Source organism: Tympanuchus pallidicinctus, unplaced genomic scaffold (assembly GCF_026119805.1).
Source record: "Tympanuchus pallidicinctus isolate F22 unplaced genomic scaffold, pur_lepc_1.0 scaffold3, whole genome shotgun sequence".
Taxonomy (NCBI): Eukaryota; Metazoa; Chordata; class Aves; order Galliformes; family Phasianidae; genus Tympanuchus; species Tympanuchus pallidicinctus.
In genome coordinates this window covers 94759587-94775889 of record NW_026294747.1, presented here as the reverse complement: position 1 = coordinate 94775889, position 16303 = coordinate 94759587, and the positions used below count along the sequence as shown (strand labels likewise).

The 16303-nt window shown below is 39.8% G+C and overlaps 1 protein-coding gene across 1 annotated transcript in view; it reads left to right on the top strand.

Moving 5' to 3' along the window:
- The first annotated feature begins 217 nt into the window (after positions 1 to 217).
- The window catches only part of ZNF385D (zinc finger protein 385D), a 375527-nt gene continuing 359441 nt past the window's right edge, over positions 218 to 16303 (top strand). Inside the window, exon 1 of the mRNA XM_052692235.1 lies at positions 218 to 324. Within this exon, the coding sequence (XP_052548195.1) occupies positions 231 to 324 (94 nt within the window). The 5' untranslated portion in view covers positions 218 to 230. The remainder of the gene's footprint in view (positions 325 to 16303) is intronic.

Genomic DNA, 16303 nt, shown 5'->3' with positions numbered 1-16303 from the left:
GCCCAGCCCCGGCAGCCCCGCCGCCCCCGCGGGCGGAGAGGGGCGGGGGGCGCGGGCGGCGCTGCCCGTAGCCGCTGCCTGACGCCGGGCCGGGGGAGGCGGGACCGCTGGCCCCACGCTGCTCCGGCCTCGCGCTGCTCCCACCCCACTCCGCCGCGTCCCGCGCCCCATCTCCGCCCCGCGCTGTCCCCGCCGGGCCCGGCGCTGCGCGGGGCCGCCCCGCCCGCGGCATGGCCGGCGCGCTGGGCAGAGGGGCGGCGTGCTGGCGGATGCGGAGCGGCAGGAAGGAGAAGGCGCCGGGCGGCAAGCCCCGGCAGCAGCACGGTAAGGGTCTCTGCGGGGCGGGATGGGAGTGTCTGGCAGGGGACTCGCGCTGCCCGCTGATGGCGTTCAGGACGGGGGCTGCTGCTCCTCCTGCCTCGCCGCGGTGCGAGGGCAGCGAGCGCCCCGAACTCCACGACGCGTCCCGGGCTCGGCGGGCGTTGGGGGGTGAGGAACGCTGTTTGCGGGCGTTTCCACATGTCCCTGTGACAGCGGCTTCTTTAATTGTTGCGGAAGGCGCTTTCAGGCAGCCAAGCGGTAGCGAACCTGGGAAGAGTCCTAGAAATCTTTCTTGGCATGCCCGTGTTTTGTCTTAATGCTCGGGAGGCGCTGTGAAAAACACTTGCCCTGCCTGCTCCCGTCCCCCGTCAGTTCCTCGGAGAGTGAGATGCTCATCGCCGGGTCTGAGCAGCACTTACATAGCTCTCCCGACCCTGAAAGGCTGTGCCCGCCGTGCTGGCCGTTACACTCCCGCAGGAACTTCGTGCCCTTCGCGACGCGCATGGCTCCGCCAGGAGCGCTGCGGGGAGCGCGGAGTCCCGGCGCCTGGAGGTGACACCGTCGGAGCAGAGCTGGTGCGAAGGCGAACCCTGGGGTGTCCGTGGGGTCTGCCCAGCGCCGGGAGTTGCCGAACTGCTCTTCTTTCAAAAAGAAACAGTCTAAAAGTCCGAGCAGAGGTTTTGTCGGTGGGTATCACCAGAACTCTGAAGGAAATGACTGTGCAGGAGAGGAGGTGCTATCCAGCTAGGGAATAAAAATAGCGGCCTGTGGTTGTAAATCTTTATGCAGCTCTTTCTGAACGTAGTGGGGAATCACAAAAAGAAAAGAGTTGGTGACACCTCTGAGAGCAGTTATTGTGGGTACTGCAGAGACCGAAACGTGATGTCCTGGAGCCAACGGGAGCTCTGGCACTGAGCTGGGGAGAGCCAGAGTGCACCCTGCAAACAGAGCGGTGCAGGCATTAGGCCAAATGGAAACTCTTCCTACCAGAAACTTTGCCCTCATAGCTAAGTTATAGCGGATGGTGTGCTGTCCTGATGAGAACATCAAAGTAGCTGTACTGTAAATTAGTTCGGTTAGGGAGATTTGTAAGTCAGTTCTGATTCAGAGTAACAGTGCGGTGTGCTTTAGTCTGTTGCTTTGTTAAATTGTTTTTGAAAAGTATCATAAATTCTCATTGAAGTAATTACTGTAACACCATGGAATGCAAAATGACTCTGAAGCACGTGTATTTTGCATCCTAGTTATTTTTGGAAAGTATTTAAGGATAATCGCTCTTTCTGCTGTGCTATCTTTGCAAGGTAGACTTTTTTGAAGGATCATTTGCTATCTGTTAAGAGCTGCAGATGTAAGGTAGAAACAAAACTAGCCTGTATGTCCTTACTGCTGACTGTGTGTACTGCAGTGAGATCTTTTGGAGAAGTGAAGGCAGGGAAGTGAAGTATTACTTTGATATGCTTCTTAAAATTTCAAAGTTTTAGAAATGCTTTTTTTTCCAAGAATGGATTCCAGGCATTTATTTATTTATTTGCATATTATTTATGCATCAGGTAATAATAGACCACTTTGCATTGGTGTGGAAAATTTACTTAATGTTTAAGTTGAAGATTGGAGGAGTTGTAGGATATACCCAAAAGTAAAACTATGGTATGTGAGCTGTAAGCAGTTTTAACTGTGTCCTGTCATTCATTCTTACATGTACGCAATTATCAGAATGACCAAGAAATATTCATATTTTTGTGACAGAACAGGGAGGCAGCAGGGATATGAAATAATTCAATTTCTAGGGGAGGGAGATGTGGGGGGAAAGCTGTTCTTTCCTGTTCTTTTTGTTGCAAACTCATTTCAGTTGGCTGCCAATCCACATTGGTAAAATGTGACATAGCTCTGTGGATCTCAACGATGCTGTTATGGTTGACACAAACTGAAGACCAAGCACATTTCAGTGTATGAAGATTAGGGTTAAGGATTAAGATATATATTCTCAGTCATCACCTAGAGCTGGCTGGCTGCTTCAGGCACACTGAGCTGTGAACATATGAGCAAGCCTGCCTTTGACTGCATCGAGTTACAAGTATTAACCAGCTCTGATGTTCTTCTCACCTTTGATGAGAGTAAATATAGCTGTTGATTTATTTTGATGTAGAGCTATTTGAGATCAAGCGTGCTTATTGAGTGCTTTACTAATTACAACTTTATCTTAGCAGTTGCAAGTAAATCAATGCTTTTTCATAATCAAATCATAAATTTACAGCATCGTGACCTGAGACTTTTCTGTATTTTTTAAAAACACAAAAGACAAACATGAAATTTTCTTTATGATTGCATGTACAGAATATCTTGTTTTACGTGGTATGACACTATGGAAAATGCAAAGCAATGTAAAGTAGGACTTGTCTAGACAGCAAAAAAAAAAAAAGTCAACACAAAAAGTTCAAGGTCGTGGTAAGATGATATACATTAGTGATCTTGTAAAAAGCCTGTTTTAAAATTATTTGGTGTTTGATTAACAATAGCCTCTTACCTGTAAAATCTCCCAAGAGCTTGAAAACCCAGATGGATGGCTACAGCCAGAGTTCTACAGATCCTCTCTAAGCAGAAGATGTTGAATAGTAGCATAGTGAAAACCACAGTTTACATTAAATAGTGTTTTTCTGTACTACTCAACAAAACTTTGATATGTATTGGGTGTCTCATCCCTTGAAGAGAAGGTATGGAAGTCTTGTGACTAAAAACTGTGAAAGAGAAAGGCGTCTACATTATCTGACACCACCAAAAATAACTGCTGAGAAGCAAGCAATACTTTACATACATATTTAAAACTATGTGAAAGTTCTGTAGTAAGCCAGTAGTTCTGCGTCCATAGTACTAAACCAATTACGACAGCGAAAAGTAAATAAATAGTGCTGAATGTGTGTGTAGGACTATGTGTATAGTGAGGTCTTAGACAGCAATTACTTCATAAAAGATATATTTTTAATTGCTAACAACATGTGCCAAGTCTAGGGAATGGAAGTTTTCTGTGTTTAAATCAGCACAATATGATCATTTGGTGTTGTGCCAATATGTTCAATCATGCCCAGGTAGGCTCAGTAAAAAAATGTGATCTGTATTAAAACAAAACCATTTTTTACCCACCTGTTTCATCTACTTGTTGCCTTAACCTATCTGGAGTTGTCACAAAACAAGTCATAAACTATTGTTGCCCCTTCTGTTTGGTGTCATTTCCTTCTGAGAGCGACAGAAATGTTGTAGCGAGGTAAGAATCATAGAATGGCTTAGGTTGGAAACGACCTTAAAGATCAGCCAGTTTTAACCCCCTTGCCATAAGCAGGGCTGCCAAGCACTAGATTAGGCTGCCCAAGGCCACATCCAACCTGGACTTGAATGTCTCCAGCATATTATTGCTCTAGAGAACTAGACTTCTCTGTGTTGAACCAGTGAAAGACAGGGAGGATAAAGGTACAAGAGGAAGAAAGCTACAAGTCATGGTTTCTCCAATGGACGTCCTTGGATATATACGCATATGCTAACAGCTTCTGATTGTGACTGCACTGGATAGGACTAATTCTACAATTGATAGCAGAGAAATGAGTCTTACAAGCTTTCCAATTTCAGGTGGTCTTATCTTCACATATTTTCCTTGAAATATTCACAATGTGCTGTCAGTTTTCTTCTTTCTTCCTTCTCTGTCTCCTGGGAAATAATGTTCTTGGTTGTATTCAGGCAGTCATAACCAAATGTTCTGTTGTGCTGGAGGCGTAGCTCTCTACACCTTGCTTTTTGCCTGTGGCTTATTGTAGTATTTGTAAAAGTAAATGTCTGAAATTCATGTAGGCGTTATATGCCTGCTTAACATAACAGAAGTTCTTAAATCAAGTAAGCCTGTTTTTTGTGCCTAGCTGGAAAAATCTGCAGGTAAACTTTAAATTTTAAACCATTTTTACTCACATATTCATAAAATATGAACATTGACATTTATTCCTGTTTGGATCTACTAACACTCAGATGCCATAGCTGCTTCTGGAATCTTGTCACATTAGTCAGAGAGCATGTAAAGATTCTGCAAGACCGTGAAGCAGATCCTCCTGGAAACTATGCTGAGGCACCTAGAAAATAAAGAAGTGGTTGGTGACAAGCAAAACTACACTAAGGGCAAATTCTATCTGACAAATTTGGTGGCCTTCAGCAAGGTTGCAGGATTGGCAGATGAGGGAAGAGCAAATGACATAATCCACCTGGACTTGTGCAAAGCATTTGACACTATCCCATATAATGTTCTTGTTCTACATGACACTCTTCTCTCTAAGCTGGAAAGACATGAATTTGATGGATGGACCACTTGATGGATAAGTAATTGGCTGGATGATCGCACTCAAAAGATCTGATGTCCAGTGCTGAGTGGGACTGGCAGGACTGATACTATCTAACAGCTTTGTCATCAACATGGACAGTAGGCTTGAGTGCACTTTCATCAGTTTTGCAGATGACACTAAGCTGTATGGTGTGGTCAACATGCTGGAAGGAAGGGATCCCATCCAGAGGGTCCTTGACAAACTTGAAAGGTGAGCTTGTATGAACCTTAGGAATTCAACAAGGGCAAGTGCAAGGTTTTGCATCTGTGTCAGGGACATTCCAAACACAAATACCAGCCGGGTGGAAAATGGAATTAAGAACATCCCCAAGGAAGTTGACTTGAGTGTGTTGTCTGATGGGAAGAGACTTTTTACAAGGGCATGTAATGATATGACAAGGGGTAATATCATTAGATTTAAAGAGAATAGATTCAGATCTGATTTAGGGAGGAAATTCTTTACTGTGAGGGTGTGAAGCAGTAGGACAGATTAACCAGGCAAGCTGTGGATGTCCCCAGCCCTGAAAATGTTCAAGGCCAGGTTGGATTGGGCTTTGGGCAACCTGATCTGGTGGGAGGTGTCCCTGCCCACAGCAGGGCATTTGCAACTAGGTGGTCTTTAAGGCTCCTTCTAACCCAAAATATTCAATGCTATGTTTTTTTCCGTTGTGTGTTTTCCTTTTCTTCAATGAAGCTTGGGGTCCTCAATAACTCAAATTTTGATACTTGAAAAATATTTTTGCTTCTGCAGTATTTTTCAAATTAGTTCACTCTGACATTGTATTAAAAAAAAAAGAAAGAGGCAATATTCTTCTTGCCAGAAATGTGCATGATAAAATCTGTAAATACCTGTTACGTGACTGTATGTACCATTTTTTCCCCTTGTTCATGGAAGAATTTGTTTATGATGCTAATAAAACCTTAGCACTGCAAATTATACAATTATAAATAAGAAACCATAACTACAAAGCCATAGATTATTCAAAATCTGAGCTTACAATAGAATGACAAGCTTGCTGTCTAGAATCTAGAGGAGTGAAAGTACAATTTTATGATGATCATTTAAGTCTGATTTTTGTGCAGAAAATATAGTTAAGAAACCAAAGACTTCCTCTCCATCCATAACCTTTTTTTTTTTTTTTTTTTTTTTTTTTTTTTTTTTTTTTTCCCTGAGCTCTCTTCAAGGAAGATTTGGAGAGTTTTAATCAGACAGAGGTCACAAATCACTTTACTGGGAAATACGAAGTGTGCTTTAAAATGGGAAAGAAATCACTCACGTGGTAATTTGAATCTCATAGTTTAAATTGTGAGCTAGATGAAATGATTACTCTGACAGAACTATAGAATCTATCTCGTTTTAGTACATTCTGAAGTATTTCATATTTTGAGTAACTCTGGCTCAGGGGCATTTTATACTCACATCTGGAAGTTTCCAGTCTTAGTCCTCAGTATAGTGTCTCTGCCTTTGTCTTTCCATTTAGCTTTGCCATATTATAACAATGAATCATCTTGTCCGTTAACTAAAGTTGGAATGTCTGTTTATGCACTGAATTTGTTTCATTACCTTGCCATAATGATTGGAACCATAGCAACTCCCGACTGCTTTCCCATATGTATTTGGGCTGGACTTGACCCAGTGCTGTTCTGAGCAGCAGCAGGATAAGCCATCACAAAACCTGGAATATCTTTATTCTCCTAGGATTCCACTTCTTTCTCATGAAACTCCAAGGGAGCATTTTCATATTCTGTCTCCTTATATGTGAAATTGTAGTATTTCCATTCATACAAAATCATAGCAGAGCTGTAATACATATACATATATGACATCTCTTGCCACAGGAGGGGACTTGCAGGTAGCACTGTGGCTGCTACTGCAGTAGAGTACTTTGCAAATAAATGCCCTTTTATTAAAAAAGTAGTCAACTGGTTGTACCTTAACTCATTTTATAGAATGTAATCTTAATACTGTGTTGTTGTTGTTTATATTATTCTCATTATTTCCATGAAAAAAGTTGTAAATACTGAAGCATGTGCTTAGTAAATGAAACTTACATAATTTGTAAAATGTAAGGGGTTCTATTTGAGATGGTTTTGGGATTTTGTCATGTGTGCTGTCTGCGGCCAGTATGTTTGTTGATGCTGTACTCCTAAGTAGTATTGAAAAGCAGAAAAAAGGAAGAGAAATTAGTGAGCAGAACCTTCTCCTGAGGACAGATTAAAGCAGAACTGTTAGCTTGTGATAATGAGCCCAAGAGCCTGTGGAAAAAAGTGAGGAAAAAAAGACTTGTTATTGTCAATGACTGCATTGAGCTTGGCTCTATAAACCATTCCAGTATTTAGATCAATTCTTACTGCTCTGAAACTCTGAAACTAGAGCTGTCTAAACAACTGGCATTTGTAGCGAGGGGGAGGAATAGGAAGCTGAGAACAGATTCTCCTCTCCAGAGGCTGGATTAAGAAAAGTCACATGAAGTATACTGGACTTCTTCACCAATTTCTTCTTTATGGCTGGTAGTTGCTGTTGTTTCATGTGAGAGGTTGTAGTTGTTGCTAGCCAAAAAATGGGCATGAGAATAATTATTTGGAGGCAATTGAGAGGAGGCTGTGTGATCTGAAGCTGTATTCAGAAAGATCAAGGCATCCTTGTGATGCATTCAAATCAACCAGGATCACAGAACAGATGGATGGCTGTGCCGGGCAGAATGTTTCCAGGCTTCTGCATTATTTCTGAGCATAAGACGTCCCGGTAATCTGGAATTGGCTTCATTAATATATGGTTTATTACCAAGCTTGAGTTGAAGGGTATTGGAATGCAATTTTTTTTAATTTCAATTTTAATTTTCTTTTCAAGTTAGAGGGTATGCATTTTTGGCCTCCTAGCTATTTTGCATTTCAAGAGACACTTAGAAAATCCATTTTAGAGCTGGATGAAAGTGATCTTTAGAGCACAATAAATGCTTTAGGGAAACACGGTCTTTCCCTTTTTCAGTCTGGATGACGTTGGAGTTCTGTAGGTTCTCTATGCCATTCTGCTCCCGGGTATTGATTTCAGTTAACACTGAAGTAGCCTGAGGGGCTGGTCAGTTGTTTATGGTAACGGTACAGCTGGATGCAGCCTCAATTGCTCCAGACCTTTGGCTTACCAAGATAAGTTCAAACAAAGCAAAAAAGAACTTATCAGTGCTTTTAGTAATAGTGCAATAGGAATCTGATTATTGTCCACTGAGATATAGTGACTGTATGATCACAATAGGAGCATGTTTTGGGTTTTATTCTGAATAGTTTTTGTTTTCTTTCCTAGTCTATAGACTGAGATTAATCTCACTTCAGTCACTTGACTTTTTTTCATTTTTTACTTTACAAATATGAAGGCAGAAAAAGAATTACCCTGCAGAAACAGTGGCCATCAGAGTGAGTTTCTGATCTTTGAATGACTTGAGCTTGTGGGATGTGGCCACTTGCTGTATGCTACATAGCAGTTGGTGACCTTGTTTTCTGGATTTTTTTTTTTTTATTTTGCATATTGTTCTGAGGGCTGACACAGATAAATGATTTTAACAGAAGTGGTGACTAAATGACACCTGATAAATTTTCGGAGTTCTTAATAACTCTCAGCAATTCTATTGCAGGAAAAGATAAATCTGAAGATGAACTCTGAAGTGTAGATGGCTTTTTTGCTGTATCTTATTCCTGTAGCACCACAAAGTTGATTTGGTGGTAGATGCACACTTTTAATCATCGTCTGAAAAGAGGAATGTTGCAAAACTCTTTACTGGTATGATGTCACAATGCTGCGCAGCTTTTTTTTTTTTTTATCAAGTTAAAATTTTTGCATCCATTTTACTCTGATTCTACTCAGAGTATTGAGTGGAAACTGACGAATGCATAGAGTAATTCAAATTGGAAGTACACTAGTGAAGTTTCAGGGTCAACTGTGGCACCAGAACAAGTTGCTCAGAGCTTTCTCCAGTCTTGAAAACATCTAAGGAAGAAGAATGTACAGAATCTGACATTTGTTACTTTTTTCACAAGCCCAAATTCAAAATCAAATCTGGAAACTGTAAAAGAGGCAGTTGTACCTGGTAGCTATGTGTTTGTAGAAATTGGGCCAAGAGGAAGTGGTGCTAAAAAGATACTATAGCTGATCTGAAGCATAATTTGCAAAACGTAATAGAAACTGGCTTGTTCTGGGATGCTTCAGAAAGGATGGAAAACAATAAATTTGCTTATATGCTTTCTGCATAAGAACAACAGCAGCTATTCTTAAGCTTGCAGTCCCATGCTAGAGTACACCAAGAAACACATTAACTTTTTGATAAATACAGAGCAGTGTGCTAGTTATCTGGCCTTGAGGCATTCCATTGCATAAATAAGAATTGCAGGTAAAATTTTGTGACAAGAAAGGTCTTGACAGTTTGAGTAATTGAAGTGTCACTGTGCAGTTACAGCACAGAAGTCCTTGGTCATTAAGGAAAGAGCCTGAAACTTAATGCTCTGCTACATTGTTTTTGTGGTTGCTTTGTTTTGTATTGTTTTGTTTTTGACAGGAACAAAGGTTTCAGTTTCTACACTGCTCAGTTTTTCTTCATCTCTTCCTTAAATATGTTGAAGATTGCTCCTGAATGCATTTGGTTTGATTTAAAGCTTCAGGTTCAATATTCATTTTCATCTCTTATTCTCTTCTAGAGTAAGATAACCAATTTCTGGTATGTGCAGCTTTCTTCAGCAATGTTAAAGAAAAAGAGCGCTAGTGTTGTATCTAATTAAGTATTGTCTAACTGCATTCCTGCACTGTCCTCTGTAACCAACGCCATTTCTTGGGTTCTGTTAGTAGAAGTCCTGTGTGAGTCTTGGTCCTAGGCTTACTGGTGTTTACCCACAAATCTGTGGAAATCCATTGTATTCCTGAATCATCACACTTTCTGGCCCAAATCAGATTATAAATAAATGAATAAATAATTCATGAGTCAAACATCCTGTATTTCAATGTTCTGACTGCACTTATTGTACTCTCAAGCCAAGATCAAGAAAGATGTAGCCTGATGGCGACCCTAGAGCCCAGTGCTCATTGAGTACCTCTGAATATCAGGAACCTTTCACAGACTTTTTGGAGCCTGCTTCTGTTTTCTTTTATGAGGATCTAGGAACATGATGGTTCACAGAGTGGACCACCAATGACCACCTGTCCCAGGAGACATTCAAGGTCAGGCTGGACGAGGCTGTAAGCAACCCCATGTAGCATAGGCATCCCTGTTCATTTGGACTAGGTGACCTTTAAAGGTCCTTTCAACTTGAACATTTCTATAATTCTGTTGAATTTAAGTTGATAGTTCTCTTCCCCAGCTTTGGGGTTCCTACACAGGGGTTTCCATGTGCTACTTTGCCTGCTGTATTAGGTGGGTTTATCCAACTATGTCTGACTTGATTAAAGAATTGCAGCTCCAATTCATCTTAATGTTCCACTATTTTCTTTCACCAGCCAATGAATTTCAGTTCCTAATGGCACTGTCATGCAGCAGACCGCATGTAATGATGATGACCTTGTGGGAATGCATTTTCTTGGAATAGGAAGTATTATTTTTTTCTTTCCACTGAAATATTTTCTATTTTCTGGTGTTAACAGTCATTGTCTTTCTTGTTTAAATAACTGAATTTATAACGATAATGTAACTAATTAGTTAACACTGCTGTAGCTATGTATAGGTTATGTTACACCATGGGCACTCACGAAGCACTTATGTTGAAAGATTGTTTAGAGAATAACTTTTTATGCCTAACAAGATTTTAAAATGATTGAATTCTAAGGCCATTAAAGTCTCATTTTTATTTTTTTTCCTCTTGTTTGCATTAATGTTTTTATTTGACACCTGATTTTAACATTATCCCACTGCTCTTTGTGTATTTTTGTTTTTAACATGCAGCTAAGTACATGTTACAGTTCAGTAGTTCAGTACAGTTTTGATTTGATTCAGAAACCTTCGTGGCTTTCCTTGGACCTTGACATTCAATTAACTTGGAATCACATCTTGATCTGCACTAAACTGTGTTCCAGGAAAAAAATAATCAAATGTGGAAGGTATATGTGCCTTTCTAGTTTCTTTGATTTGTCATCTGCTCTAATGTTCTTCATACATGGATGTTAAGAGTACAAGGAGCCTACATGCCTACATGCTTCCAGTAGTGCTTCAGGTGTCAATGTTAGGGGCAAGGTTTGAAACTAATTCACTTAATATAAATCATTTCTGTTTTTCCTAATGTAGGCCAAAATTAAGTTCTGCCACCAAGGTTGTGAAAATTTGACAGTGTCTTCCTCTGTGGTGGAAATGCCAAGGCAGATTTCTTCTATTTCTAATATGTAACACATTTCTTGAGAATTAGCACCTGTACTTGAACAGTTGTATTTTTAAGTGTGTGTATGTCAGAGAAGATGTATACGAAACTAATCCTTGTAGCAGGAGGAATTAGGATGAACTAATAGCTTTTTCAGGAATCTATGTTCTCTAGTCATAACTCATTCTGAGTCTGGAATCTGGCATAGAGAAACGTACTGTGTGCAGGATTATGTTAAGTATTTTTGTGATTGGAGTACAGCGACAGTCTATGCTACCACAGTTTGTTGTTTGCATGTTTCTGCTGCAGAAGATAGCAAATGCAGCAGGCACTACTGAAGAATATAGTTAGGAGTCTGCTGCCATCTGTGCTAGCACTGTCTGTTCATGCTTTATGCTTGTTTCCATATGTATACTTAAACACTTTATCTCCAAAGCTATTATATTAACATATCTGAAACAGTTGTGATAATGAAAGTTGATAGGAAACAGTCGTTTATGAGTTAATGTGCTTGCTTCCAATGTACACACTGTATTTTTTTAATATCTACTACTACTTTAAACAGGTTTAGTGAGATGCCGCTCTTCATTCCAATTTGTAACCCATCCCTTTTGGCTTTGTACATCATAATCACCTCCACAGCAACCACTGTGATACCATAAACAGAGGGTTTGACTTCAGGAGAAGAATTTAGGCCATAAAAGCAGAAATACTCGTAAAAGAAAAGGTGGGAGGATGGGAAGGACATGGAAAGTGATTATTCTGACTTTTCATGTGGTGATTTTTTTTCCAAAATATATCTTTAATGATAGCTGAAAGAAAAGAAATTATTTGAAAATGTCAGTGAATCCTCCATTTTAGACAAGTATAATCGGGGGAAAAAAAGTATAAGCAGTAGAGTTTTATTCTGCATATCATTTCTTTTTCTCTCTTTTCCATTCCTTTAAAAAAAAATAAAAAAATCATCACTTTAGTAAATCCACAGTGGGAGGATAGTCTTGCTGCTGTACTTTTCCTAGGATGCACCAAGAGAAATTACATTTGCAGTTCATGGAGAATGAAATTAAACTTGCTTAGTCCCAGTGATCCACTACTCCTACACACAGCACGATTCTGGGAGAGTCACTTGCACGCTGTCAGAAGCAGTGCCCTGAATGCACTTGGTCTTTCTCTTGTTTGTGAAAGAACAGGTACAGATTTGGGTTCATGTAACTCCCAAATTAGCATTAGGTACTGCATGTGGTGCCTGTGTCTGTCAACCTCTAAGAGGTTGTCCCTGTAGGGAGGGGAGACTTAGGAAACATCACTTTGTTTGCTTATAGAGGTAGAGATGACTTGTTGCTTTGTGATGTATTTACAGGTGTTTAGAAAGGTTTTAGAGAGCATCAGGCAATTGAAGGACACCCATTTCTAGCTTGCATCACTTTATGTTCAAAATATATCAGCATGATAAATAGTAAAGTTGGTAAAAAGTATCTGATGAAATAAATCACATTGTGGCAACTGAAAAAGAAGAATGCCATTTATTTTGTTTAGTTAAGTGATGGTAGGAAAGACAACTTTGGAGGGAAAAAAAAGTAAGCAAACAAAAAAGCACTCTAGCTCTTCAGTTGTATATCTGATATAGATTATGTATACAAACATCCTTTTCCAGTTTTTCTTGCTGCTTGTAGAGCTGGCGTGGTCACTTCTTCCTTTTTGAGCTGTGGCTTCTCTAAAGAATGTAGATAAGTGCTCAATGGGCTGTAGTGTTCATGCAATGTCTTAAGTACATAACAGAACATGCAGCAACAATAACTTCCTTTTCTTCTGGAATAAAAATTGATGCCTAAATTGCACATGAAGAAAAAATCTCTAGAATGAACAGGATCCCCCCCCCCCAAAAAAAAACAAAACAAAACAAAACAAAAACAAAAACAAAACAACAAAAAAACAACCAACAAGGATTAGCAAGGATCTCAGTTTAATATAATGCTGATCTTGTGCTCCACAAATCCTGTTAACAGGAGAAGATGCCCACTATATATAAAAAGGTTAGCACTTGCTGTTCAACAATTCCAGCAGCTTTCATTTGCATTTCAAAGCCAGAGTGAGAATGAGAACTCTCATATCTTTAATTCCAATAGTCTGTCAATCTGCTGTTTCTGTAAAACTGACACAATTTGGGCAGTTCTCATCAATTTCATTTGTTGCATATACTCAGATGAGCTTTTAATCTCCTGCCTGCTGATCCCTGGTTTATAATCAGATTTGACAGAGATAGGATGGCTGTAATTATCTTGATGTGAAAGTCAAGATAGAACTGTCATTTCTCTCCTTATTCCTCTGCTGAGGTAAAATTTTATTTGATAAGTGTGAATAACTAAAGCTTAAAACTGCCTAGTTTTAGGCAGTTTCAGGTGCATCTCTCAAAAGTAAGGCTTTTTTTTTTTTTCTCCTGGAAAAGACAAGAACTTTTGCAAGAACCTTCCTTGCTTATTTGTTGACCTACTTCTAAACGTTTTGGAAAGCAGTTTTATGTCAACTTGATTAATCATTTTCTTTTCCCAAAGGCTGATAACATCCTAATTTCAAGGAAGACCTTGAATAATGGATATCTGCGGTGTGAATCCTTGTTCTGATTCCTGAATAAGGCCATTCCTCAATGACTATAGTGCTGTCAATAAAAACTCTATAGTTTAATGAATGAAAATATGTTGTGTAGTAGCTATGTTTATCAGAACTCTATTCATGATTTTTTTCACTGTTTTGTATACATGATATTTTAACTGTGTAACTTCTAAATCACTTTTGCTTTCCAACAAAATGGAAAAATCTTTCTTTGTTTTCTAAGGCATCCTCTGGATAATTTTAAGACTCAAAAATTGTGCTACATATATCACAAATATTCAAAAAGGCTGTGGTCATATACAAACTTAAGTATGTGCCTAGGTTACATTAAGTTAATCTGAGACTATTAATTAAGCAGTTATGTCCAAATGGTAAAATATTATCATTCCTTTTCCATTTAATAAAGGTTTTTTTTTTTTTTGTTTTTTTTTTTTTTGACTCTTGAAAGCATTTGTATTGTCACGTCTCTTTCATCTTTACATTTGAATTCTGATGCTACTTCACCTTAACCTGTTTGCCACAAATTCTTCTGTTATGAATAATGGAGAGAAAAATCCAAGCTTCACTGTGAAAGGCAAGAATTTATATGTAGTGTTTAATCTCCTGCGTCTTCTTTCTTGGATGTGGCATTCTGTCATGTGCCTATTCAGATTTTCTCTGGCATACTAAGGATTTCTGTACTTACATAAATCATCTGCTATTAAAATATAGTCCTAAAGCCGATTTTCTTAAAAAATTCTTTTTTTTTTTTCATGTGCATATCATAGCACCATAATTTTTATTTTTGTTTTCTCTGCTTTCTGTTGTGTTCCTATAACTTCAGGAAAATATAGGTCATAGGAACATTGTAAACTTTATTGGTAAAACTACATAGAAGAAGAAGAAAAAGAAGAATTCTAAATAATCCATCTCCCCAGCTATGCCAATCAAAACCAAACTTGAATCGTATGATATAAATACAAGTGCTAGTAATGACTGACATCTTCTGAAGCTGCTGATTGGGATGTGAGTAGATGTCCTTTTCTGGTTCTAAAAACATGTAATCTAGAAAGCTCTACAGAAATTGCTGGTAGAAAGGGAGAATCTGATTTGTGAGGTGATTGCAAACTGCATGAGGAAGTGACAGTCTACATTACTGCTTTCCTCATGTGGGAGGTTAGTGCTGGTGGACCAGTAGTTGTGGCAGAATTACTTCAAAATCTTGCCTTGAATAGGAACAATTCACTGCCCCAGTACTGAGTCTTTTATGCTCAAAAAAGGTAATAATCCTTTTCTTATGTGTCAAGCCCTGATTGTTACATTCTTCTTCCCTTTGGGTTATCACTGTAATTACTGAACTTTGAGAAAGATACTGAAAAGTTTCTTGCAGTAAATAAGTGTTAAGATTTCCTTATTAATTCTACTTTTCCATTTTGTAAGTTTTCAGCTTGAGAACGTATTAATTTTATATGCCTTGACAGCCAACTTGCGTGAAGTAGGAGTAGAACAACACATATGGTGCTCATTGAAGGTGAATACTTGGACTGAACTGCTCCTGTGAGTATACAGTAATGTCCAACTGACAATGAGCCAAAAGAGAACCTTCTGCTAGGAGGGAATTGCAGTGTATCTGACCAGAATCATAGAATCACAGGAGTTTGAAGGGACCTCTGGGGATCATGCAGTCCAACACCCTTACTAAAGCACATTCCCTAGGACAGGTTACACAGGAAAGTGTCCAGGTGGTTACTGAGTATTTCCAGAGAAGATAACTCCACAGCTTCTCTAGGCAGCCTGTTCCAGTATTCTGTTACTCTAAAGTACAGAAAATTTTCCTCGTGTTCAGATGGAAATTCTCGCATTCCAGTTTGTGTGCCTGTTGCCCCTTGCTGTGTCACTGGGCACCGCTGAAAATAGTCTGGATCTATCCACTTGACTCCTGCCCATGAGATATTTATAAGCATTGGTAAGATCCCTCCCCAGTCTCCTCTTCTCCAAGCTGAAGATTTCCAGGTCTCTCTGCCTTTCCTCATGGAGATGCTCCAGAACCCTCTTCATCTTTGTTCGCTCTCTGCTGGACTCTCTCTAGAACTTTTCTATCTTTCTTGCAATTGGGGAGCCCAGAACTCTGCACACAAGAGCAGAGTAGAGGTGGAAGATCACCTCCCTCAACCTGCAGGCCCAGCTCTTTTTAATGAACCCCAGAATACCATTGGCCTTCTTGGTCAAAAGGGCATAGTGCTGGCTCATGGCCAGCCTGTTGTCCCCCAGGATGTGCAGATCCTTCTCTACAGAGAAAATAACTGACCTCCAACTGGTCAGCCCCTAACCTGCACAAAGATACATGTATTTATTCCTCCTCTGCCTCCCCATGGGCAGGACTCTACCCATGCCCAGTGGAACCTCATCAGGTTCCTCTCTGCTCAACTCTCCAGCCTGCCCAGGTCTTTCTAAATAGCAGCACAATCTTATGGTGTTTCAGACACCTCTCCCAGTTTTGTATTATCAGGAAACTTCCTGAGGGTGCAATCCATCCATTCATTCAGGTTGCTGATGAAGATGATGAATGAGACCGGTCTCAGTATAACCCCTTGGGGACACCAGTAGGTACAGGCCACCAACTAGACTATGCCAATGATTATAACTCTCTGAGCTGTGCCAGTCATCCAAAAAGGACAAAGTTAAAATGATTTTCAACCATTGAAATTG